This window comes from Besnoitia besnoiti, chromosome VIII (genome assembly GCF_002563875.1).
Source record: "Besnoitia besnoiti strain Bb-Ger1 chromosome VIII, whole genome shotgun sequence".
Lineage (NCBI taxonomy): Eukaryota > Apicomplexa > Conoidasida > Eucoccidiorida > Sarcocystidae > Besnoitia > Besnoitia besnoiti.
The window spans coordinates 228,738-253,264 of record NC_042363.1 but is presented as its reverse complement, the minus strand read 5'-3'; the positions used below and the strand labels follow the sequence as shown (position 1 = coordinate 253,264).

The window sequence follows — 24,527 nt, the reverse complement described above, 5'->3', positions numbered from 1 at the left end:
CCGCGTGCTGCGGGCATCATGCCCTCACGTTTTATGTCTCTCATTGTTCGCAGATGTACGGTGCAAAAACACACACGCGTCACTGCCCGACTCTACGACATCTTGTATGTGGTCCCCGTTCTGATCCGATTTGGAAGCTTTCCTTTCTCTTTCCCTTTCCTCAATTCAGGTTAAAATGAAGCTCCCCATTGCTTCCCTCGGCGCCGCTGCGGCAGCTCTGTTGTCGCTCCAGGCAGCGAGCGCCACCCCCACGTCGACGGGAGCGCCAACCGACACAGGGTCATCCAACTTGCTCAAAGATGTGGCGATATGTTCCAGTGGACAGCTCAAGCTGTCGGTGTCGGCTCCCAACGGAGCAGCAGCATTCAGATGCTCCGCCGACTTTCCTGACCTTAGCCCCGATTTCGCAACCTCCGCACAGGAGCAGAAAGTGCTTCTTGGCGGTCAAGAGAAGCTCCTAAGGGAGATTGTTTCTGGTGCCACGCTCGAACAAAAAAAGGTTCCACTCACCGGCGCGAACCCTGCCACCAAGGAGCAGGACCAGTCTCCCACCACAAACGAGAATGTGTACGTGCTGACAGTGCCTAAGTTGCCGCCGGAGACAACTGCAGTAACGCTCAAATGCATCAAGAAAAGCGGCGGACCGCAGGCTTTGGCGAGCACTACTGGTTCTTGCGAGGTGCTCATTACCGTGGCATCATCAGGTGAGTAATGCGAAGCCACGCAGAGTTTCCTCAAGCTATAAAATTGAGTAGTCCAGGTTTCGTCTGTTCTACTCGTCCTTGTGTATGAGGCGTGGCAAAATGATAGGCGTTAGCATCAAGTCACTATCGACTATCCCGATTCGGCAGCGCCACTAGTCGACAGGAGACTCATGCCTGCAGTGTGCTGCACCTTTGCACCACACGCAGATATTCGTGGTGCGGTATTCTTGTGCTGCCCCTAACAGCATCATCCGCAGCGCTCCAGCCAGCACTTGCGGCAGTCGTCGGACTCCTCTCCCTTGGCACCACCGCGGTTCTCCAGCTTGCTGCATGAGAGCAGGCAATTCGACGAGCAAAGGCTCGCGCCTTGCGAGCCCCACCAGTGCAGGAAGAATCATCAACGAAGCACCACTGAATGTGTCTGGGACTTGCTTGGCACAAAAACGCGCTCCTGGACGCAGTGACGCATCTGGACGCTCTGCTTCCTGCTGCCTCGAAACACCCTTGACGCGACCCGTTGTTTGTGTTGTGACTGAGGTTTCGGTTTGAGCGTGAAACGCTGGTACCGTGTGGGTACATCGTTCGAGACACACCCTGGAGAGACCGCATAAAGGATCGCACTCTCCCTTTTTTCAGTGGCAGTTGCTGGTTGCGCGCGGGGTCAGAACGGCCAGCACGTTGGTGCTGAGTGCACTGTCAAAGCTCCAAAGCTACTAGTGTTCGCCGTCTCTACCAGCATTCCTTGCGCGAAGGCCATACCCAATAACGTGAGATATACCGCCTCAGCCTGGGGTCTGCCTTTGCCTTCGATGCCGAGCATCAAGCTGGGCGGCAATCATCATAGCGTGACATCGGCTGCTCGCTGCCCTACTGCCTCCGCGTCATTCCATGCCATAATCGAGACCTAGGAATTGTTCAAGCCCCTGTCAAACGGTGGCTCAGTGCACAGCACCAACGGAGCTGACAAGTCCGACTTCCACACGCGCAGCGCGTGCCCGTCGTCTCCGATTTTTTCAGCAGCACGTACATTGGTGAAACAGCGTTGGTCGTTTCAACAGATGCGACAAGATAGACTCCGAGTGAGCCTCCTTGTGCCCCCGTCGACTGAGCCGCTCCGAGGCATTGAATTGAGTCCCGATACGCTACAGCTATGTCTCACGTGAGGTGTAGGGCAGGTCTCAGCCATACACGTCTGCTGTCAGCGTTGGTAGGTCAAGTAGTTGCAACACAGTGCAGGGGTTCTTCAGTTATACGTGTCGGACCACCTCAGGCCGCACAGAAGGCATTTTCGCTTCTCTAAGTCACTTATGCCAGCAAATTTCCTTCGAGAAGCGAGTGATTCACAGTCTATCTCCGAGAATCCGAGTGGCTACTCATGCGTCTGAGTCTGACCCTCAGATGCGACGTGTGCCTGCTTAATCTTCCGACTCTAGCTGGGAGGGGGGTGCAAGCTAGTCGCGCACACAGTTGCCTGCGCTGTCACTCATTCTCTTACAGCTGCTGTGTTTCTCAGTGGAGATACCAAAGCCTAGTTGACCAGCATTGAGAAAACACGCCTGGTGTTGTCCATCTCACCAAGGTAGGTGACAGGCGCAACAACGGGACAACACTTGGAGGCGACTCACAAACAGGTGGGGTCTAAGAGGAGTTGAGCGCAGACGCCGCTGAAATTGTTCAGCGGTCTCACCAAGCTTCCGACACTTGCCTTGGCGGTGGCTTTTCTTTCACTGGTTGAATCCACCAACCCCAAGGGTTATTCTAATAAATTATAACAACCCCTAGAGAGTGAACGCTACAGGTAGCTGTCCCGGGCTCCCCTGGCCCAAACGGACGCGGGAGTCCAGTCGGGGCTCGGACCAGTGGCCAGCCGCCCAGGCCCCTGAGGCGGCAGGGGGGGCTGACGCGAGTTGTGATTGCAGGCCTGCATTCTCGACGTTGTAATAACGACAGCGACGCTTGATCGTGGCCAAGGCGTGTGACGCGGAAATCGTCCTTCACTAGAGGTTGGCATTCATTTCTTGGGCCCGAAACCGGCTTCAGAGCCGGTAAGCATGCCTAGAATCGACGCCTCTTTGTCGTGGGTAGAGCAGAAGGTGCTCTGCTTCTAGTTTAGCCGAGACCGCCTGTAAATTTCTGATGCACTGGCATGCACCAAGGGGCCATTGAAGCTCTCCGTTTCGAAAGCCAACCGAGCAGCGTCGTTCATATGCCCTATTGCCCTCCCGGTGCGCAAGCCCGACTTCAAAGAGGCTGCAGATCCCCAGGAAGTACTCTTCAACACGCGAAAGTTTTTAGAGACCCTCCTCAAAGCCAAACGGGCGAAGACGGATTGATCCGCTGCCGACGCAGTTATACCTGCTTCCGTCTCCGCGCCTGCGTGTGCTCCCGCTGTAAAAGCGTCTGCGTATACTCTCACGGTGCCGGAGCTTCCCACCTAGACTACAGATGAAGGATCCATGTGCACGCAGAATAAGGGCGCTAACGGACACGAAACAAAAGAAACAAAGAGCAAGATGGAGTTGCAGGACACGCTTCCTACGGCATGTGATGTTATCAACACGGCGGCAGCATCAGGTGAGCGACGCATAAACGTTCGTGTGCGGCCTTCTTCTACTCAGGTGCACAGCTATCTCCTGATGAGATGGTTTCATCAACTTCGTCCAAAGGCTACCTGTATCCACTCGTACATGGTACATGACCAGGTGTGCTGCCGCAACACCGTCTCCTCAGTCATAACATTCAGGGGCGTTCCGGCATGTGCGCCAACCTTTTCTTCTTGGGCGTATCGTCCTTGAACCGCCGTCTGAGGCGTTCCCATTAAGTTTCAAATGCGTGAAACAGAAAGTTCAAGAACGGAGAGGGACGCAGAAGACGCGGCGACTGAAGGCTACCGTTCCCTCCACGACGGAATGCGCGGTCCCGATCCCCGTGGCGGCATCACCTGAGAATTTCTTGTACAAAGGAATGCTTAATAACCCCAATCTGACGACCATAACTTACACCCCACTCGAGACGTGTGCCCTCACAGAAAATGTGGCAGGAATGGGCAGAGTAGACTGGAGTCACAAACTTGTCGCCGTGAAGTAACTTCCTCATCGAATGATTGCCCCCCGATGCTTTCTATCGCGCGTGTCTGCTTGCTGTGCTGGTTGTGTGTTCGAATTTGCGCATCTGCAGCGATCCGAACACTTGTCGCCGCTAGGGCCTTCATCGGCCTTTTCCCTCTGGCGGCAAGTTGCGTTTTCAGTTCTAATAGGTGCGAGTTCTATTCATGAAGCGTGTCGTTAACGACAAACACAATGAGATAGACACTTGAGCAAATTTGCGCAAGTGTCGTTGCCTTTGGCGTGCAAATGTATTCGGAAAGCGAAGGACGGACACTTTGGGATGCTGCCATCGTCGCGACTGATTAGACGCAGACCCTCTTTCGACACCGGTACAGCACTCCCTATTTTTTGTGTGCGGCAGAGGACGAGGTTAGCTCGTACCCACTTTGATAGATGATATGCAAACAGATGATGAGTCAATTTCAATCCGCTAGACGTGGAGGCTTTGAATCATTCCATATGCAGGAGAAAGAAACACAAAGAAAGAGCAGGAGCCTGCGGAGATTCCCGCGGTGTACACACTACATGCAAAAACTGCCTTTCCGAATTCATAGGTGGACGCGTGAAGCCACCGCTGCAAGCTCGAGAACCCGCATCCGCAAGGCGTCCTTCCACAGCAGCACTGGTTCAGTTCCGTTGTCTGCAAAGTGCCTTATTCACAGCCGCCCCACACTGATTGTCCCTTTTTCTGAGTCGCACGCCGGTGACAGATTGCGAGGTTCTCGTCACAGCGGCATCATCAGGTGAGAGTTGCGAAGGTTTCTCTCTCGCACACACTACTAGGGGGGCTAAAGGCGACACTTTAGTAGTGTATACTCTACAGGCGCAAGCTGCATTTGATATTGCATGGGCAAACAGGTGACAACACCACTGCGAGCTCGAGACCCTGCATCCGAGACGCTTCGTAGCGCGGTGGGGCATTGGTGATAAGTTACCTCCGAATGTATCCCATTCACCCACGTCGAAGGCCCCCTTCTGCCGGGATGCATGTCTTCTCTGAACAGGAACATCTCCAGCCCTGCAAACACTTCCCGCTGTGCCATCATCGGCTTCCTCTCAATAGCCACGGCCGGAAGTCTAGATTTGTGTTCAAGAAGTACACCAGACGTAGCACCTCCTACGACGACAGCCAATCGAGTTTGACCACAATAAGGTTTTACTCGATAATATCACTACTGCCTGCTGTACAGCGAGTGCGCCACGTGAATGAAGAATGGGCATCGTGCTTGTCTTCTCCGTCTATCAGTACACAACCTCCCAGACCGCTGGGCTTTTTTCCCCATTTCTGCTCCACTAGGACAAATATATGCGCGCTATCACAGTGCATGTCGAGCTCCCGCCGATTCGAGCTGTGTACTGCAGCGTCAATGAGCTATGTCCAGGGAGCCCCGGACTCCGTCTGAAGACTGGAAGTATCGGCACCGTCAGAGGCTGTTAGCGGTGTTCCTTGTTGTCCAAAAGGTACTATCCGCCTGTTCTCTTTTGTTCTTTAAAAAGACAAATAGTTATGTTGCTCCGCGGTTTCGGCTTATTCAGCGTTGGAGTTAGTTAGGAGGTGTTCAATTCCTTTGCAGGGAGGCGGACCAAGCGTACCGAGATCGACAATGCACTCCTATGAGGCCGGAGACTGACGCCAGGTAGTCAGCCGTCCGCATCTGTACTGTGAAGTCAAGAGAAGTGGCCGCTTGCGTGGAGACTATGAAGACGGAGCACCACGGTCTTTCTCTTTTCAGCCTGTCGGTCTTCTGGATGCAACGGTGACACTTTCAGAAGATGGAGTTGCCGCTGTCACGCTATACCGGTACCGGTATTCCCAGATATCTATTTGTATTAGTGCCTCTCGAGCGTCCTCGAATACCCACGGGAGTGAGTCACTTCATAAGACATGCATCCATGGATTCATGCCTTTTGATTGTCTCTGGAACCGCTAAACACGAGCTTAAGGAACGGAGAAAAAAACAGGAAAGGCGGGTCCGCCTGATACGCAACAAAAGGAGGGCGACTGGTGGCCTCGCCCCTGCACTGTCGCGTGGCTGCATCGGTAGCTTGGAACAACTATCAATAATCCTCCAGGCCTTCTCGAACGCGTTGCATTTGTTATATAACCGAGCACGATACTAAAACCTCTGATAGGCCAGCATTAACGGGGCGACAACAGGATGAAGAAACTCGCGCGTTTTTTGCGGGAATCTTGCCACATTCTGTCGACCAGAGGTAAAGCGGCTGTGGAAAAAGCACGTGTTGTCTCGTGGTCCTTTCGACCGCGTCCCCTTAGACTGTGTGTGGCATTCGGCAGCCGCGTGCCGCAGACTTGCACTCATCTATACAGGCTGAAAGCGTCGAGCGTTAACGTGGAGAGATCTCGAAAGACGCTAGTGCACGAATCTGACTCTCATGTACGTAGAGACGTAGGACATAATTTCGATGGCGTGATAGCCCTGCAGGGGCGACCCGCTGCCCGGCTGAGTTGAGCAGGGAACCCCCGCGTCCCGCAGGCCAGTTGACGTTGACGAGGCGCACGATTGGGACAGACACAAACACAGTGACGAGCCTAGCGTCGGCTAGCCTCATAGCTGTCGCATAACCAGACAGGTCAATGTGTATCTCAGACGAAGGGTTCGTGACTTTTGGACAAACATCGCCCTCAGTGAGCGGCCATTTGCTGGGAGGCACACTTGCAGAGTCGACGAAGACGGCTCGGACCGTATCATAGGCCTGAAGGTCTAGCACGGAGGTCTGGTTCTGTCTGGCGTGTGCGAAACCGTCTTTCCTTCTTCTGAAGATGAGTGTCACCTCAAACTAGGATGTGTGCGCGAGCTCTCCAGTGCGCCATCTACTTGCCAACGCGAGGTGGGCGCCGGTGCCATCTTTGCACTGAGCCCATGATTCGCGCAAGCTTGCCTTTTCCCGCAAGCTTGCCTTTCCGCGTTTAGCTGTGTGACGCAGCTGCGCGGGCGGCCAGAGTCGAGTGCCCCATCGGCCGCCCGCTTTCGCGCCCGCCGCCGCCCCCCTGCGCCCTCTGGGCCCTCTGCGCCCTCTGCCCCGCAGTGTCATTCATGCTGGCTCGCCGCAGGCCTTTTGCAAGCAAAGACGACGTGTATGTATACATCGGACAACGACAACGGCACACGCAGTGGAATATTCGGTCAAGTGTTTTCAAGGAGAGCGAGAGAGAGACACTTGTGCGCGTGCGGACAAGAACCCTGGTAAGCAATTCCGAGTGAGACGTGCACGTCCGGTGGCCCTGCTGCATTTTGCAGGGAGGGAGGCACACGCGAGGGAGAACGGGTTTCGACGCAGGAGCCGAATGAAAAATGCGCATCGCCAACAGATCTGTGCGTTCTTCAATGCTCTCGGACCAACGAGACTTGCGTGCTGAACCAATCGGATTGATGCCATTTCCTCAAGCAAGGCTTCCGCTGGGGCACGGCAGCACAGTGCAAGGGAGACCGAGGTGGCAGTCCGTGGTTCGCCAGGTGGTAGCCTCTCAAGCGATGGTAACTACGACGAGTGATGGAAGAAAATCCTCCGGCGGAGGCAGCTGGTCTGCGGCATGATAACTCGGTCGACTGGATCAGACAGCGCAACCCGGAGCGTGAAATCACCAGTGTATTTGCGGCTGGGCCAACGGCTCTCTGCCATGGCGTCTTGCTGTATAGGACAGCGAGCGTGTCATTTTGGCGTAAAAACCCAGGCGAATATGCATTGCGTACTTTATCCACTTTAGGCCTTCATCCTTCGCCTTGGATTCGCTGGTAGTCTTAGCGTTACACCTTTCTCGTGAATTTCGTGTCTTCTGGTTGCGGCGGCCACTCTTTCGATTCTAGGTGATTCAACATGAAGCTCTCCCTGGCCTCCCTCGGCGCCACAGTCGCTATTACGTTCTGCCTCGGGCAGGCGAACGGCAGCCTCCGTGATTCTCAACAGCAACTCGTACCCGACCCCCTGCCGGCTCCTACGGAAACACGCAAGTGCGCCCCAGCGAAAAAACTGGAGCTAATGATTTCTGAGCCGAAAGAGACCGCCGCGTTTATTTGCCCGACGACACTTCCGGTGCTGGACCCGGAATATGCTGAAGCATCCGTCCAGAAAGTGTACCTTGGCAAAGAGGTAAAGAATCTCAGAGAAATCCTTACGGACGCGACGTTGATAAAAACTACCTCAACACCACAGTCCAATGGACAGGGAACCAAGGCTGCGGCCTCCCAAAGCGCAGACGAGGGGTATACCTTAACTGTTCCTCAGCTGCCGCATGAGAAGACAACAATCGCTTTCAAATGCAAGCCCCAGAACGGGGAGAAAGAGGAGCAGTTGGAGGGGAAGGGCACACCGGCCGAAGCATGCGAGGTTTTCATCACAGTGGCATCATCAGGTGAGAAGTGCGGGGATTTCTTCCGATGCGGACTGCTGGGGCGACGAAGGACGAGATTCTTGCAGTTTGCACGCTACAGGCATAAGCTGTATTTTCGCCTTCACTTGTTGACAGGCGCAGATGTAAGCGTGAAATATGCTTCCGCATGGCATCATAATACGTAAGCATGTGTGTTAGTTACCCTGTGTGCAAGGCTCCTCATCCACGGCTTCTCATTGTCGAAAGTTCCGTTTTGCTGGTTCCACGTTTTGTCTAAACAGGAACATCTGCAGCCCTTCAAACGGTCTCCGCTGCGACCGCCATCATCGGCTTCCTCTCCGCGGCCACAAATGGCGTCCTGTAGCTTCGTGATTTGAAAGAGAGTACGTAAGACGTAAACATCTCCAATGACCACACTGAGGCGAGTTTGCTCGAATGAAACTGTATTCGCTTTCTTTTCTGCTTTCCTACAGCAGCTTCATTTGGTGAACGAAGAGAAGGCATTGTGTTTGTCTCCGCCTTTTATGTTCATAACTCCACACCCCGCCCCATATCAGTGGTCTTTCTCATTTCGCGTTTGGGATTTATTAGTACGAATATACACGCTGCCACAGCGCATGGCAAATTCCTAAACTGTTTACTCTTAAAAAGCGAAGTACGCAGTCACGCGCAGGGCGAACGAGACTCTATGATGAGACTGGAAGCACAATTCCAGCGACACTGGCTGTGATCTCCGCACCCGATTCGTCCAGGAGGATACGTTCGTTCCGCTTTTGTTTCTCAGCTGGCAGCTTGTTGGGTTTACATACACTTTTATTGATTTTAGCGGATTCAGAGTCTGTCGTTGCATATTTCTTAAGGGGAAGACCCCAAGCGGACCGCATCAGCAAACGCCGAAAAACACTACTGTGACTCCAGAAACTGACGGCGCGGCAGTCAGCATCTGTACTGTCAAGCCAAGAGGAGTGGGCGCGTACGTGAACGCCATGCAAACGGAACACCACTGTAATTGAAATTTTTCCGCCTATCGGCCTTCCGGATGCGAGGAGGATAGTTTACACATACTTGCAATTGGAAAGAAAAACAGGAGAGGAGGGCCCGCCTAATACGGGTTCAATGAGAACCACGATCTTCCTCAACCCGTGCCTCATAGCACGGCTGCACCGATGGCTTGGAACGCCGTCAAAAGACGCGCGGAACTTCTCGATCTCGTTGCCCCCTTGCTACACAGTACCCTCAGTGGCGATCGTCGCGGCATCTTATTTCCCCGTTCCTTTTCTGGGGAGTGTACACTACGAGTTGGACTACTGGTTAGATCTTGAAGGTCTTTGTCTACAGGATTTTCATACCTACCCTTCCCCTGTGTCGCGTCCTAGAGGGAACCGCTTGCGGCGTGCCGTTGCTCGCATCATCTTTCGCAGGCTCTCCAAAACGAAGCTGCCTCTTGCCGCCCTTACAGCCGCAAGTACTCACTTCATCGCGTACCATCAAGTGAATGCCGCCGGCGGCCTATCCCAAGAACCGGTCTTGCCGGCGACGCCAGAGGGACCGCAAACCTGCGAGGCAGGGAGTACGTTGGAGCTCAGTGTCTCCGGGCCCAGAGGAACTGCAACTTTCAGATGGCCCCCGGCTTCCCGGACCTTAATATAGCCAAGAGGATACGCATGTAGTGTACAACGGCAAAGGTACAGCCCTGTCACAGGTTCTCTCCGATGCTTTTCTTTCCCACAAGCAAATTGCAGCAACCAACTCCGGAGCGGGACCTCACGCCGCCAGCGCCATCCCTTGGAGCGGAGCCGCGAACACCGCTGTGACGGAGTACACACTGACAGTCCCAGTTCTGCCGCCCGAGGAAAAAGTATTAAGTGTCAAATGCGTGCCCGTTGCGGAGCACTCCCAAAAGGATAGGGGCAGCGACACAGAGAAGACGTCGTGCGAAGTCAAGATCACGGTGGCAGCATCAGGTGAGCAAGTGATGGATACTCCTGCGTGCATCTGTCAGACAAAAACGGAGGCGCATAGCTTTGAAGAACGTATGGGTAGTCGTTGACACCTGAAGGAACCAGAGGACCAGATATCGGATGAGTAGACAGTTCCATGGATGTCACCATCGCTGGGCACTCTCGTGGACAACTAATCACTAGGTTGTCGCTTGGCTGGCGTTACTAGGGTCCACGTATTGTTCCCACACGGTAACGGTTTTGCTACTTCCGTTTTGCTCTCTAAATGTGTGGCTCGGCTGCTCTTAGCCTGTACGCCGAAGCGGGTGCGACCGCGGTGTTGGCAGCACTGCTTGCGACGGGTGTTGTTTAATTCCCTGCCAAAGGTCAAAAGCTTCACCCTGAACGTACCTCATCTCAGTCCGGCGGTGAGAATTAGAGCTCGTGCCTATCGCATTGGCGGACTGGTGGATTGTGTGCAGGATCCCATTCAAGTCACCGAGGGGCGGCGTTATCGTCTCTTCGGTGTCCATTATATATATATATATATATATATATATATACGTATTTATGTCACTGTAAGTCTCTGTAGTCATTCGTGATGTTGTATCGTCGGTGCAACTAACCTATAACCTATGCTATTATGGAAGTCAAACGAAAACGTCCGCTTTATCTTCCCATCACAAATGCATTCCGCCGCCCACGAAACCGATTGGACTCCTGCCGTGAAATTGCCTCGGCCGTGACTCCACTTTCGTCCTCGATCATCCATGGCACAAAGGGCGCTTCTGAGTACCCCAGAGGCTAATTCTGAGGCTCAGGCACCTTCTATGCTATTCCAGTCACCTGCCAAACAGCTTGACAATCAACTCCGGTTGGTTCCATTCCGTGCACCCGCTCGCGACTTCTACGATGATGTCCGCGAGAGACAGTGCTTACAGAAGCGGACCGAGGCGCTGACGTCTGTGAAACAGGTGGCGTGATTTCGGCGTTGAACTTTATGGTAGCCACTCCGATGTATCTGAATTTGTGTGACATCATTGCGGCCAAACCACGGCTTCGCTGGCCCCAAGCTCGTGGACTCGACTGCAGAGCCGGGGGTCGCGGCCGCGTATATACCAGGCAGCTCCGCGACGCTTAAGCCAATGACTCAAGGCGTTCCACAATTTTGCAGACTTTGTTATGTGGGGGGTGCGTCTGCTTTTACCTTGCTCCCCCTGGACGCGGGCTGGAAGCTTGCGGTGTGGGTACGAAGGGTTACAGTTCTGGGGTATAGCAGTGATCAAAACCCTAAACCCAAATAATTACCCATCCACTGACTACATTTCGAGTCATAAATTGTTGTCGTATCAACATTCGGGTATTCAAAGCTCGAATATCATATAAAAGAGCTAGGTTAATGAGAGAGGCCATAAATACTAAAAAACCACCGGTTTTGAATGGGATTACTTTTAACAGGCGGTTTTACCGAGCACATTTAGAGGCCTGCATGCGAACATCAGCGAGCAGCACCCAAAAGCAACCCACTGCCAGTGGTCCAGCTTCCGCTAGCATTGTGATCGGCGACGTGTACCGGAGAAGGTGCGTGCAGCAGAGGTGATTATGACTTCTCTGACCTTTCTCTTTACTTCTCTATCCTTTCTCCTCGGAACACTCTTTTACGCGCTCTCATCCTGCGTACGGTTATTGTTACGTGCGAGCGGGGGAGTCGTTGCACTCCAGAGATTGACAGGTGAAAACAAAACAACACGAGACACTCTCGACATACATTCTGGGATGGGCCGCAGTTGGACCTGCATGACGCAAATTCAGCACTGCTCAGCAGCTCGCTATTGTTGTTGCAGTCAGACACCCACGTAAACCCACTTTTGTGGTACAACGTACCTTGCGTCATGAACTCTGGTCGACTCTCCGCGGAAGGTTTTCACAGAGCAGTGCGCCACTCAAAGGCTGTTCCCTGGATGTTATGGTCACGCGCGCCCCCTCGTCGAAGGGGGATACCGTGGATCGCAGGTCTGCGAGGCGGACCAGCATTCGAGACTCTCTTACTGCACATACTTGTGGCTCAGCCGATGAGATAAACACGCCATAAGACTACAGACTTCTCGGCTGATTACTAGCATGAGCATGCGTTTTCGGCGTCTCACATTCCTGCTATAGCGCGTATCATTCCCTCTTCGAAACAGCACAGCTTGCCACTACCGTTGGAAACTGCGTGGCAGTGAAGAGTCCGAGGCGGTATGCATGAGAGTGGTATGAAGGGCGACACCTTTTTAGGCGGTGTCGCTGCAGAAGGAGGGTCTCGCGTGCCTTACATCTGGATCATCCCTTCTGTAGACTCCCTTGCTGGATTTGCGCCACAGATGTTGAGAGTGGTGGAACTGTGACAACAGCCGAAGGCTTACGTAAGTGATTACTTCCAGGAGGAGTCCCCTCACAGAGGGCCGATCCCGGATAGCGTCAACGCGAGATAACGCACATCCTCGTGACTGTCCTGGTGTCTCACCCTCACTCAGCCGAGTTACAGTGCCCTGTAGCTCCTCCAGGTCTCTTGATGTGGGATTCCACTATCACGGTAATCATGTTTGCTTGGAAGCTGTAGTCATTAGAACTACTGATTTAGTATTGGCATGGAACCAATCCGGTAGTAAGATATACGATAGTAGCAAATCTACCATATAAGATGTAAGTCGCTTGTGCAATAGCACTACCAACGATCGCGTTCGTCTCTGTACAAATGATCAGCGATCCAGAACTGTATAACTCAAATCGAATAAACGAAGACATTATAGCTCCTAGAATCCTGAAGATGACTCCAGTTATGAGATACAAACCACCAAATTCTTATGATTGCGGTACACCACCACCCCTCTGGACTGCTCTTATCCTCGCAAGAAACGAATTAGCTCATGCTTCACGGCAGGTATAGTGCGAGACTTTCCTGCACGCAGAGTCGGCGGCCGGCTATCAACAGCTGCCGCGACCCCACACGTCACGAAAGACTCGCCCTCCCCAGCTTTCTGCATCTCACCCCAGCTCCTTCTTCATGGATTACCCATAACGCGTGCGACTCCGCGCTACCGGAAAATCGGCAGTACATCTCCAGATCGAGTGTGTAGAGACATGAGTTCCGCCATTCCCGTGAATATGACGCACCAGCGATCACATACGCTACGCAGAACTATTGACTGCGAGTCACATGGTCGGTTGCCGCCTGTTGGGCTGGTACGCTATTGAGGCAGATACTTTATCGAGAATGGCTCGTGCACTCAACCGTCGGAGGGCACGCGGGCCGGGAAATGAGATTGCCTGCCCTTGTTCCCCTTCACTGTCCCTTCTATACCATGTAGTATGGTTGATAGTGGATTTTGTAGCCTGAAAAAATATATAGAACCATGAATACCTGATTTGAAGTTGTTCCCCGCTTTGCTCGCCACAGTTTAGGTTTTTGCGTTTAGCGGTAGGGTCCGCCCGCACGCGCGCCGTGCCTTGAACAGAGGTCTGCCCAGTCCTAGCGTACGAGGGAGCTGGCTGGCGCCATTGCGACACGCTTCAGTCTTAATTTTTATTCACCCCACAAGACGATATTCCTTTGCCGGTCGGGTTTTGCCAAGACAAAGCTGTTGCACATCTTTTTTCTGCAACTGCTTATTTTTAGCTTTCCTATAAACGTGTGTTCGAGGGGCAATTCCTGAAACATAATACAGGTGAGGAGAAAGTCGCGGCGAGGGCCTACGCATTGCATGTGCGTTAGTAAGTTTGTGCGAGAAAAATGTCCGTTCTCCTTTTCAGTGAGCCTAATGCCTCTACAACGTTGGGTAACGTTTGGCTCCGTTCCCCGCTATCACGTCGCGTAGTTGTGAAAGTCTTGCAGCCGTGGCAGAGACCGTTGAGGCCGGAATGTACGAGCACGTGACCCGAAGCATTTCAACCCTCGTAATGGCAACAAAGAATACCGCTCTTCTTCCAGCGTGATCTGCATATCCTCTCAAGAGCCTGGGCTTATCATCTCCTTGGGTGTTAAGCGGGAGCTTCATTCTTCAATAAAAGGCCTGGTTAGAGCGTCGGGAGCCCACCTTCAACCGCGTTGGCGACGTACTACCAGCCACTCGCGACACTTGATTATTCTCACGGAATCTCTCGTAAACCGTTATGGCGCCCCTCTTTTCAAGTTATTTCTATATGCCTGCCCGGTCGTCTTCCTCGCAATAGGATCACTGAAATCAGAGCTGTTCTTGCCCTCGACACCCTTTCTTTTTTTGCAGGCTGTTCAAAATGAAGCTGTCCCCGGCCGCTCTTGGAATTGCAGCTGCTGTTGCCCTCTCCATCCAACAGGCAACTGCCCTCAGCGCAGCGAGAGACGGAACGCACACAGACACCACCGACACCACCACAACGACGCAGCCTGCAACCTGTGAGACAGGTCCGCTCGCACTGACAATTTCGGAGGCTGACGGGAAGGCTTCGTTCAAATGTTCCGCGAAGCTTCCGGTGCTGGAGCCCCAGTTTGCGTCAGAGGCTCAACTCGTGATTCACGACGGCAGAAATATGAAGCTCTCCGAAATTATCCCCGGCGCCACGCTGCAACAAGACACCAGCCCTACGAAACCTAAAACAACGGCCAGCCAAACTAATTCTGAGACCACCGAACAGACGACCTACACTCTGCACGTCCCCGTATTGCCAGATGTGGAGAAGGTCGTAGGCTTTAAGTGCACATCGATGGAAGAAGATCCTTCCACAGCGAAGACTGAATCAGAGGCTAAAAATACTTCCTGCGAAATCACTATCACGGTGGCATCATCGGGTGAGGACCGAGATTACGTTTCCAATATTTCTTGAGTAGCAACCGCAGACTTGTTTGACAACATACCGTGATTGGTGTGCGATCCAAAAAAAACGCGGTCCCTGCGGCAAGGCTCGTGATCCAGCGAGCGTGTCACACTGCATACGCGTACTTCAAAGCGGCCGCACGCCTCAATTTGTTCGTGGGCCTACTTTGTCCTGCTGCACGTCACAGGCACTGTCCGTGTTCCTCGTGTTTGTTCGACAGGCATGTCCGCGGCTTTTCGCCCGGTTGCTGCAGCGGTGAGCGCGGTCGCGGGCCTCCTCTCCATGGCATTAGCGGGAGCTGTTCAACTCTTCGCCTGAGCAGCCGACCGGAGACGGCATGAAGCGACTCTGGCGAACGAGGAGTCCTTGCACATGACTCGTCGAAGGCACTTCCGCAATAAGCAGGCCGAGGGCTGCAGGTGGCGCAAGATGACGATGTTTTTCGCATTTCGGCGCACGCAGTGCATTCCCTGTTGTCAAAGTTTCGTGAACCACGGTATTGCTGGAGAATCTGCGATACGCTGCTGCTCTTCCTCACTATCATAAAGGGGAGGGGCCGTATTCCCTGCGTTCCGCTATGGTGACTGGCACTCTTCATGAAATTCCACCTACGGAAGTCGGCGGCGAAGAGGTGCGCATGCTTCACCTCAGGCGTCGTCATGCTGAACTCGAAATACTGCAATACCTCAGCGGTCGTATACGGCGATTGCCATTCGACACCGCTCCGCCAGCCTCCTAAGCTAGAAACCTATCTTCGTTACCAGCGTGAACTGCAAAAAGTCAGGAAGGACCCGAGCTACAGTTTATTGCACTCATCGTGTCAGCTACTGGCATACAGTGGCCAATAGAGCGCGGCACGCAAAGTCAATTCACATGCTTCTGCCGCCTTGGATATGCGTGGAACACGGGTGCTCCCCAGGCTGAGTCACTCGTCCTTCCGCAGGAGTTACTTCCGCAGAGCAACTTGTTAACGAAAACCCCATGCCTCCTACTTGGCACGACTTCAGCGCTGGCGCCTCATAAAAGATAGCGCGTCGGTGCCGTCACTTCATAGCTAGCGGATGGTCGGCCGCAATGATTCGTACTGGAATCCTGTGTCTCGAAAACTAGGCGAAATGACAATTCCCAGAGCAGGACGGCTTTGCAGCTGCCGCGCAGGCACCGCGTCCGTGTTTTTGTCGTACGCATCACTCGTAGCGTCCCTCTCGAAAGGGATCCCGGAGTTGAGTTCCGGCCTTGTGAAGTAGCACGGCTTCCCTCGATACTGCACCAGAGTGAACGGCCGCACAACGTGACTGTACCATCTGGACAATCGCACAGAAGCATTAGAATGGAACCGTGGTATTAACTCTGGTGGTTTCAAAAGAACTGTCGCGCTTGACAATAACTAACTTATCGCGCCTCGTTGGCGCATTATCAGGAGGAGCGCTCCCAGCGTTGATGCACCGCACATCCGAGTGTTACTCAGCGGGCGCTTCCAACCCTTCCGAAGGGGCACGTGGGTGCGCTACAAGCGGCACGCCACAATGGATCAGCGGGCCACTCAAGCATTCTCACCATTGTCATTCGATCATTCCCTCTAAACCTTCTTTGCAGGTATCAGTCTGTCCCGTCTACAACCTGACCTACCATTCATCGCTGGGCGAAGGGCTCATTTTACCTGGTTCTTCGGTAAGGGCATTATAAGTAGGAACGGTACGGGAAAAAGCCTCGGCTGAGTTAAAACGAGAAGACGGCTCTGAGGTTCTAATCGTGTAAATCACTTAGATTCTTAGGCACCGAGCTTTGTTTAGTACTGCAGACCATTTCAAAATGCATTGAAAGACCTGAGCTTCGCGTGTGTCTGCCACCGTCTGGTGTGGCTGCAATCCCAAGGTCCCGTCAATGCCGATCGACGCGGATCCGGATGAACACCTACAAACATCAATCGAGTGAATTATACATGTCCTTTCTTCGGGCACGTTACTGACGGAGAACCTGAAGCGAGCTTTACTTCCCTCTCTCGTGATATCGTTGTCGAGACTCTCGGTTGAATGGACAGGTCGCAACGGGAGCCAAGGCAATTCATGTTCTCATTTCTCAGGAGCATCGGTGCGCCCATCTTTCTTACCATGGGTGCTGTTCTGCATTTCTGCTGGCTCGTCCGTCGAGCAGAGAAGCTTCGAAAAATACCTTCTCCTTCCTTGTCCATCCTTGCAGGCGCACACGTTATTCAGAATGAAACTTTCGCCCGCTACTCTTGGCGTGGCAGCTGCGGTTGCCCTCTCCCTCCAGCAGTCAACTGCTCTGAGCACAGCGAGAGACGGGTCGACGACCCCCACCACCCCATCCACGGAACCGCCAGTGTGTGAGAAGGATCCCCTCACGTTGACCATCTCGGAGGTCGACGGGAAGGCTGCGTTCAGTTGTTCCACGAAGCTTCCGGTGCTTCGACCTGAGTTTGTAGAAAACGAGCCATTGGTGCATTTCGACGGACATGATGTGAAGCTCTCTGAAGTAATTCCCAGCGCGAAGCTGGAAATCACTGTTCACAAGGACTCCAAAAGCGGTGGTGGCAGCGGCAGCGGCGGCTTGGCGGGAGAGGTGAAGCGCTACACACTGTCGGTTCCCGTATTGCCAGCGGTAGAGAAGGTACTTCGCTTTAGATGCGAATCCGGTCAAGACAAGAGTCCTTCAGAGAAGTCAAACCCAGAAGATGTCCCTGCGTCCTGCGAAATCACAATCACGGTTGCATCAAGCGGTGAGTCACACGCCCAACACGTCGCTGCTTCCCTCAGCCGATCGGCCTCATCTGGTTTGCACACCGCGCCTGATGCGTGTTTCAAAACAACACACTTGTCGTGGAATGATGCTTGCAAGATATTGGACGCTTCAGATTCCACAAGCGAGCTCCAGAGTGTAACCAGGCTTGTGCTTGCGTCGGAGCCTTTCGCGTGCCGCACCTCTCAGGCACTGCCAGCGTTCTAGGTGTTTGTTCGACAGGCACGTCCGCATCTTTTCGCCCGGTTGTTGCAGCGGCGAGCGCTGTCGCGGGACTCCTCTCCATGACGTTGTCCAGCGCTCTTCAACTCTTTGCCTGAGAGCCGGCGGAGAGACGACCTGAAAGAGGCTGCTGAAAGCGAAGTCGCCCTTATAACTCGTCAATGGATGGCTGAAGACGGGCGACATACCAGTCAGCGTTTTGTTTTTCTGAGGAAAGACTTCCATTTGTGAAACAGACGGCTCATGTGCCACGGATTCTCCTGGGGAATGTGGGATACCGGCTCGTTCTCGTATACGCGATCAGGGGGGGAGGAGAACCGTATTGCTTAAGACAGCTAAAAGTGTTGGATTTCAATATCACGGTAATCATGTTTGCTTGGAAGCTGGAAGACGGAATCGTTATTAAGCAACAGGTAGTCCTGGACACTGAATCCACTGCCTTTCCGCAATCGTCGCTGCCACCCTGCGTTGAATGCCGACAAGGGAACTCTACCGCAGCTTATCGCGCTTATTACGCCTCAGGTGTCTTCATACTCACGGCGAGATAATGCAGTAGCTCTGTGACCTCGTACGGACTTCGACATAAGGGACCGCACCGTACGGTAGTCATGTTGCCTGAACTCGAAACCTGTACTTCTTATCATTGTGCACCGCGTTGAGCTGAAGTCGATCCCGGCAACCGCTGATAGCACTCAGCGTATCAGTTACCGGCGGACTAGGGTAATAAAGCTACGCAGCAACTCGTACCAATTATGCAGCAAGAAGCAGGCAGCATTTGGTGCCCATCCCAAGTACCTACAGGGCTGTATTGCACACTAAAGCAGTTGTCCTCCACTAAGAGGTAATCCCACACAGCATCTTTGAAATGAAGACCCCGCTGCGTGTGCTTTCCATCTCTAACCTCGGGCTCCTCGTCATTCATCATTGACTGCTCGTCGCTTGAGTCACCCTCTATCTAACCGAGGCTCTGCGCGGACGATTCGTGCCAGAACCGTGTGTCACGAAACCTTCGCTATATTGTGGATTTAAGTGCTGAACGGTTTTGCCTTTGGCTCTACTTTCTGTTTGCCGTAGACTGCTTTCTGTTTGCCGTGGGCTTGTTATCGAGGCACTGCTAGGCCGACACATCCTGCGCGGCCAAGGAACACCTTGATGGTCGTTAAAGCGAGTACCTCAAGCTCTGCTAAAGCAAGAAACCCCAGAAACGGTGACCACTAAGGGGCAGATGCTGCCCGGGAGCTTGTTCTTGAGCGGCCCTCGAAGTTTCCCTCAGTCCGTATTCCCAGTGTTTCGTTCTGTAGGGTTAAGCTTCTCTTCTTGGCACAAATAGATATTTCTCGACAGAGGCACCCGAGAGATCAAGTTATTTCGTACCATGATGTGATATCTGGACGCCAAACTAGGCACGGAAAAATTGCTCGTACCGCAAAATGGCAGAAGTTACAGTAGGCTCGTTTTTGCCGCTCAGGACGCGGCCGGTTGCAAAGCTGGAATTGCCGCAAGTCCGGTGTTTGGGTTCCCTGACAGGCTAGACGCACGAGCTGCATTGCTCTGGATGCGCCATGGGTGGCGAGGCGCGCCAGAGTCATCCTCTCTATGGCAGCACTGGCTCACACGTGCTGCAGACATGGCGGAATTTTTTCGAATCGATGTCTCCGTCGAAGATCCGTTCACCCCACACAGACGGGCAACTGCGCGAAAACCGACAGCCGTTCCCCTTCAAAGCAAGGCGGTCGGGTGCAGCGCTGCCAGGCCTGCCTGCCCAGCAACCCAGGGGCTCGCGGCACTCTTTGCCCCTTCCTCCGCCTTTGATGTATTGGTGTGTAGCGGCACTTGTCAAGAGTCAGTCTGCAGTTTCTCACGTTCACGGACGTCAATTTTCGAAACCCCCTCGGTAAGGCGACACTTTTGCGGTACTCCCAGCGCGGACAGACAGAGTTGCGCGGCGCACACTTCGGAGGAGCAGACTTGTGTGCGGCGAGGCACATCACATTGAGTGCAGAAGCTGCATATGGCGGCCGCCCTCTCCTCGTGAGAGGCATTTAAGGCGCGTTAACTGCGCGTTCACTGCTTTCCATGGTGTTTCATACAGCGTGCCCGCATTTGGGCAATCACACTGGGCGTGGCGCGCAAGTCGTCAGCCGGCGTCCGTGAGAGCCGTAGGCGCATGGTCCCCACATTTTGCTATTTTTGAGGTGTCTTGATCCCCTGAAGCATTGCCGCTCGATGGTTTGTTCCAGTGACCTCCAGTTGGCTTCTCTGCGCAGTGCTGAGAGCGTCACACGTGCCGACGAACGCATCTGGGCATGCTCTCCAGGACACCGGTTCGCCGTCATTCACGGCGCACCCAGTACGACAGTGAAGCTGGGCGTCTACTCCGGTCCCCTGTGGAAATGGGCAGCTGCATTCCTCGACCGGGGTGCTCTTGGTGTAACATATGACAGGACGCCATATTCGTGAGGCATCTAGTAGTTAAGTCGAAGTATTGGTGCCTTCCGTGTCACCTTCCCTGTTTCAGGTGAACGAAGATGAGGCTCCCTCCCGGATACCTTGCAGCGGCCGCAACTGCCGCGCTCTCCTTCCAGAGCGCGGGCACACTCATTCAAGCGGTCCGGGGTTCGACTTCTGCAGGGGAGGCCGTTGACCCTCCGGTTTGTGAGACAGACCAGCTGAATTTGGTGGTTTCGCAGTCCAACGGGACGGCAGTTTTCAGGTGCCCTCTGACGCTTCCTGTGCTTGCCCCCGAATACTCCAAACTCCACCCCCTCGTGTTCTACAGGGACCGGCCTCGAGTACTCACCGAAATTCTTACCGACGCGACGCTGCTGGAAACCCCCGTCCCGCCCGCTGCACCGGATGGCAACGGTGAAGTAGCCAGCGTCATCGACATTCCGGATCAGTACACACTGGTGGTCCCGGTTTTGCCGGAGCGAGAGAAAATGTTCAGTTTCAAATGCGAGCCCATGTCGGAAGAAAACATGCCGGTGGCGCAACGGGAGTCCATGGTCGCCCAGTCTTGCGAGGTCATTGTCACTGTCACATCAGGTGAGATCCTAGGTGCATCATCGGGTCTACATCTGGGGGACCTAGCTCAGCGACTAGTTTTGCACAGGAAACCCATTCATTTCTGCAGGAGCAGCGGGCAGTGATGGAGCACGCAGGCATCCGCTGTAGCCTACCTCCCGGTTCTTCTCTTTCGAGGACACGTCGTGAACGTGCTGCATACTAAATGCGTACCGAAGTCTGGTTTCTGTGTGGGTGCGTGTGTGTTAACAGCTGGCAATTCTGCGGCGTTTAGCTCGGCGGGCAACACACTCGCCATCGCGGGCCTCGTTTCGCTTGCCACGTCCGGTATTGCTCCGCTGCCTGCATAATAACACACATTTCCCGGTCGACGCCAACACTCGAGCTCGACGCCGCTAAATCGAATCTCGTCCCCGAATTACTCAGCCGCTTGGTAGGAGAATGGCGCCTGCTGGTTTTGGCAAGCGTTCTTATGTACTATGGCGTAAAAGGCACCTCTGTTTCTGGAGCGTTTGCCGGTTTCTTCGTTTTGGATTGCTGCCGAAGAATGACGCATGCTATGGCTGCGAGTGAATCGTTGTCTTTCACGCAGATGGGAACTTCGTGAGAACGTCCCCGTTGTTGATATCATGTTGCGTAATTACGCCGTCAGAAGCAGCCCGATGGTGCAGTCAAAACCGAATCGCCTCGGGCTTCATACATTCACATGGATAGCGGAAGACGTATCTTGTACTTGTGCCGCAGCCCCTGTTGAGACCGCATCTTTCGTCGTGCTCAATGGTTTGAACAGACATATGTCCCTGCTGTGTGACTTCTTTTCCGCAGGCCTCGCCACTTGCGAGTGCCTCTTAGAGGCTCCCTGAATAGTGATACCGTTCGTGTTGTCTGCCGGTGACGTATGAATAGCAACGTACATTAAGTAGTGACTCGCTGTATTCTGCTGTGAGTATATGATTTGGTGGAACCCGGTTTCTTCAGTGGGCATCCAAAGGCACGGAGGCAGACCCGCTCCCAGTTCGTTTCAGTCGTCACGTACGTAGCGGCTTCGCATGCCACAGACGAAGAGTAGCCCAAGGGGATGCAGCACAGCGTTCAGTTTTTCTTCAGTTGCTCCAGCCTAGACAGGACTGCTTGCGGCAGGCAATCCGTCTACCGGTGACCACGACTGCGTTCGCTGTCTAGGTTTTCAACATAGATCCTGACGGCGGTCCCAAATGCTGGACCCATTAGGGCTTGCTTGCGATTGACGTCCCTCCAAAAAAAGAGACGCTTATCTAACACACGCCCAGACGTGCATTTATAATGTCGAACTGCGAACATTTGCATCACTGCGGCACGGGCTCGTAGGGATATGTCGTGCGGCCCTCGGGTGAAGGGCGTTCGCGTTTTACCGTCAACATGTGCTGAGTGTCGTCTGACAGAGGCGGAAGTGATTGACCCGCTTTAAACGCCCTCAGCCAGTTACAAGAGGGGACTCTCATAAACAGTTCGCTCGCCCGGCAAGCCGAGCAGAAACAGGCTCGGTACGTGCTGGCGCAGGTGGGGTGATCAGCGTGGAAAGAGCTAGCGCGTCTCAAGCAGAGGACTGCATATATTGACCGCCAGTCCTGCCCTTCGCGACTGGCAAAGTGGCTGCAAAGTCTCAACAGGTGTCTCAGCAGTTGAACCTCGTGGTGGAAAAAGGCTTGACAGCGTAAAAACGGAAAACCTGTATGTATGTCTGAATCCTAGACTGAGCATCTATCCCGGCTGGCACGGCTAGGGAAGGACTCGGCGACTCATTCGGTTCCCGCAAGTGCGCCACGGTTAGCTGCGTCCTCCCCCCTCAGGTGTCTCCGCTCGATCAGCCAGAGACGTCGATTGGGGCGACGACGCGCTCCATTTTTCTGTCCAGATCCTGTAGTTGCTGCGGCGCATTCATTCTCGCCGGTGACTGCCTCCTGTACACGAGTCCCACTAGTGTTGGAGTACCTCCGAAGCAGCGTTGAATTAATTCCCTTACTCACGTCCCACTGTAAGCGACCGACTGAAAGCAGGCGGCGTCCAGCAGAAGCGAGGACGCGTGCGGCCGGGAGTCGGGAAGGATACACAAGGAAATCGATGCTGTGTGGGTTTCTTCTGGGGGGGGTGAGTGAGCAGTAAACTAGCTGAGTTGCCGTCTGTTGCCATTCTGGTGTTGATGTTATGAACTGTTTGACGTGCGTTTGCGGGGTACATCCTCGGCATCGGTGCGCCTTTGTGTAGCGGAGGTGAGGAACCCGGCGTGGAAGGTCATACACTGGTTTTGTACCCACCGACTGCAGAAAATGAGTTAAGGAGGCTAGAGAAGCCTCCATTCTACACCCCTGCATTGGTCGTTGCTGGTTCATTTGCTAACTGACAGGGCTTCTTGCGTGAGCGGTCGCTGGTGTGCATACGGTGGTTCGGTGACATTATGTCTTGCATCCATGTTTTCAGCACTACGTCCTTACTAGGGGATGTGCAACTGTGATGGTTGTGACAGGCCTTCAGCGCTTCTGCCGCGTGGTTTACTTTGACTACCTCTATCGGTCCCTTTCCTGCTGTCGCACTCCAAGAGGGCCCTCTCAAACTTGCCTGAGTGGTTTTTAACCACCCGCTCTCTTCTCTCCTCTTCCGCTCTCCCCGTTTTTAGGTAACTCACGATGAGGCTCTCGATCGTGCCGCTTGGCAGCGCTGCCGCCGTCCTGCTCGCTATCCAACAGGCGGCCGCCATTCGTGTGGCGGATCACCAGGACCCGATGAAGCCTGCTGAGCCAGAAGTGCCGCCGACATGTAGCGACAAATCACTGGAGCTCGCGGTTGCGGCACCCAACAGCGGCACAGCCTTCAGGTGCCCTGCGAACTATTCGCTTCTCCCTTCGTACTCCGACAGCAAGACACTGGTGTTCTACAAGGAGAAGCCGGAGAGCCTGTCGAGCATCCTTCCCGACGCCAAGCTCACGGAGAAACCTGTTCCCGAAAAGGCTCGCTCGGGACCTCAAGAGACTAACGCGTCCGGCGCTATCGCCTCGGGTTCCGAGGGCGATGTGAAAGAATACACACTTTCCGTCACTGCGCTGCCGCAGGAGAAGAAGGTTTTGACCCTCAAATGCGGCCCCTCGCCAAACACACAGCCAGCAGTCGCGAGTAACCAGGATACTGATCAGGAGCCAAAAGAGTGCGTAGTCACTATTACGGTGGCGTCAACTGGTAAGCGAACCACAAGTCGCGCCTGCAGACAGTGTTTCCATACTGGGAGGCGGAACCGAATTCAAAGGACTCGACGCTGCAGGCTTCTGGTACTGTGTGGCCGCCTCAAAAGTAGAGCAGTGCAACGCCGTTGGCTGGCGTGTCTGACTGAGTAATTCTCTGTGCGCGAGTGAACGAAGGCAGACACGTCGTCCGCTTTAATGTTTTTGCACACGCCTGTTTTCAGCACGGTGCATGGTGTTTCGATGTGTGTAGTGTGTGCGCGTGTGCGTCTCCCGCAGGTGCGTCTACTGGATTTCGCCCAGCAGTTGGAGCAAGCGCTGTCACCGGACTCCTCTCCATGGCTGTCGCCGGCGCACTTCAACTCCTTGCATGA

The 24,527-nt window shown here is 53.9% G+C and overlaps 5 protein-coding genes across 5 annotated transcripts; all 5 read left to right on the top strand.

Moving 5' to 3' along the window:
• Nucleotides 1–175: 175 nt before the first annotated feature.
• BESB_081670 (uncharacterized protein) lies at nt 176–1,038 on the top strand (the record flags this gene model as incomplete). Its single annotated transcript, XM_029366517.1, has 2 exons — nt 176–704; nt 950–1,038. The coding sequence occupies 2 exons, from the start codon at nt 176–178 to the stop codon at nt 1,036–1,038; spliced, it is 618 nt and encodes a 205-aa protein (XP_029216977.1).
• A 6,610-nt stretch (nt 1,039–7,648) lies between these two features.
• Nucleotides 7,649–8,526, top strand: BESB_081660 (SAG-related sequence; the record flags this gene model as incomplete). Its single annotated transcript, XM_029366516.1, has 2 exons — nt 7,649–8,183; nt 8,444–8,526. 2 exons carry the CDS (start codon nt 7,649–7,651, stop codon nt 8,524–8,526), a joined length of 618 nt encoding a protein of 205 aa, XP_029216976.1.
• A 5,851-nt stretch (nt 8,527–14,377) lies between these two features.
• BESB_081650 (uncharacterized protein) lies at nt 14,378–18,015 on the top strand (the record flags this gene model as incomplete). Its single annotated transcript, XM_029366515.1, has 5 exons — nt 14,378–14,909; nt 15,156–15,190; nt 16,532–16,606; nt 17,135–17,675; nt 17,951–18,015. 5 exons carry the CDS (start codon nt 14,378–14,380, stop codon nt 18,013–18,015), a joined length of 1,248 nt encoding a protein of 415 aa, XP_029216975.1.
• A 2,430-nt stretch (nt 18,016–20,445) lies between these two features.
• BESB_081640 (uncharacterized protein) lies at nt 20,446–21,291 on the top strand (the record flags this gene model as incomplete). The annotated part of the gene is made up of 2 exons (XM_029366514.1): nt 20,446–20,962; nt 21,194–21,291. 2 exons carry the CDS (start codon nt 20,446–20,448, stop codon nt 21,289–21,291), a joined length of 615 nt encoding a protein of 204 aa, XP_029216974.1.
• Nucleotides 21,292–23,604: 2,313 nt separating this feature from the next.
• On the top strand, nt 23,605–24,527 carry BESB_081630 (SAG-related sequence SRS22A; the record flags this gene model as incomplete). Its single annotated transcript, XM_029366513.1, has 2 exons — nt 23,605–24,151; nt 24,433–24,527. 2 exons carry the CDS (start codon nt 23,605–23,607, stop codon nt 24,525–24,527), a joined length of 642 nt encoding a protein of 213 aa, XP_029216973.1.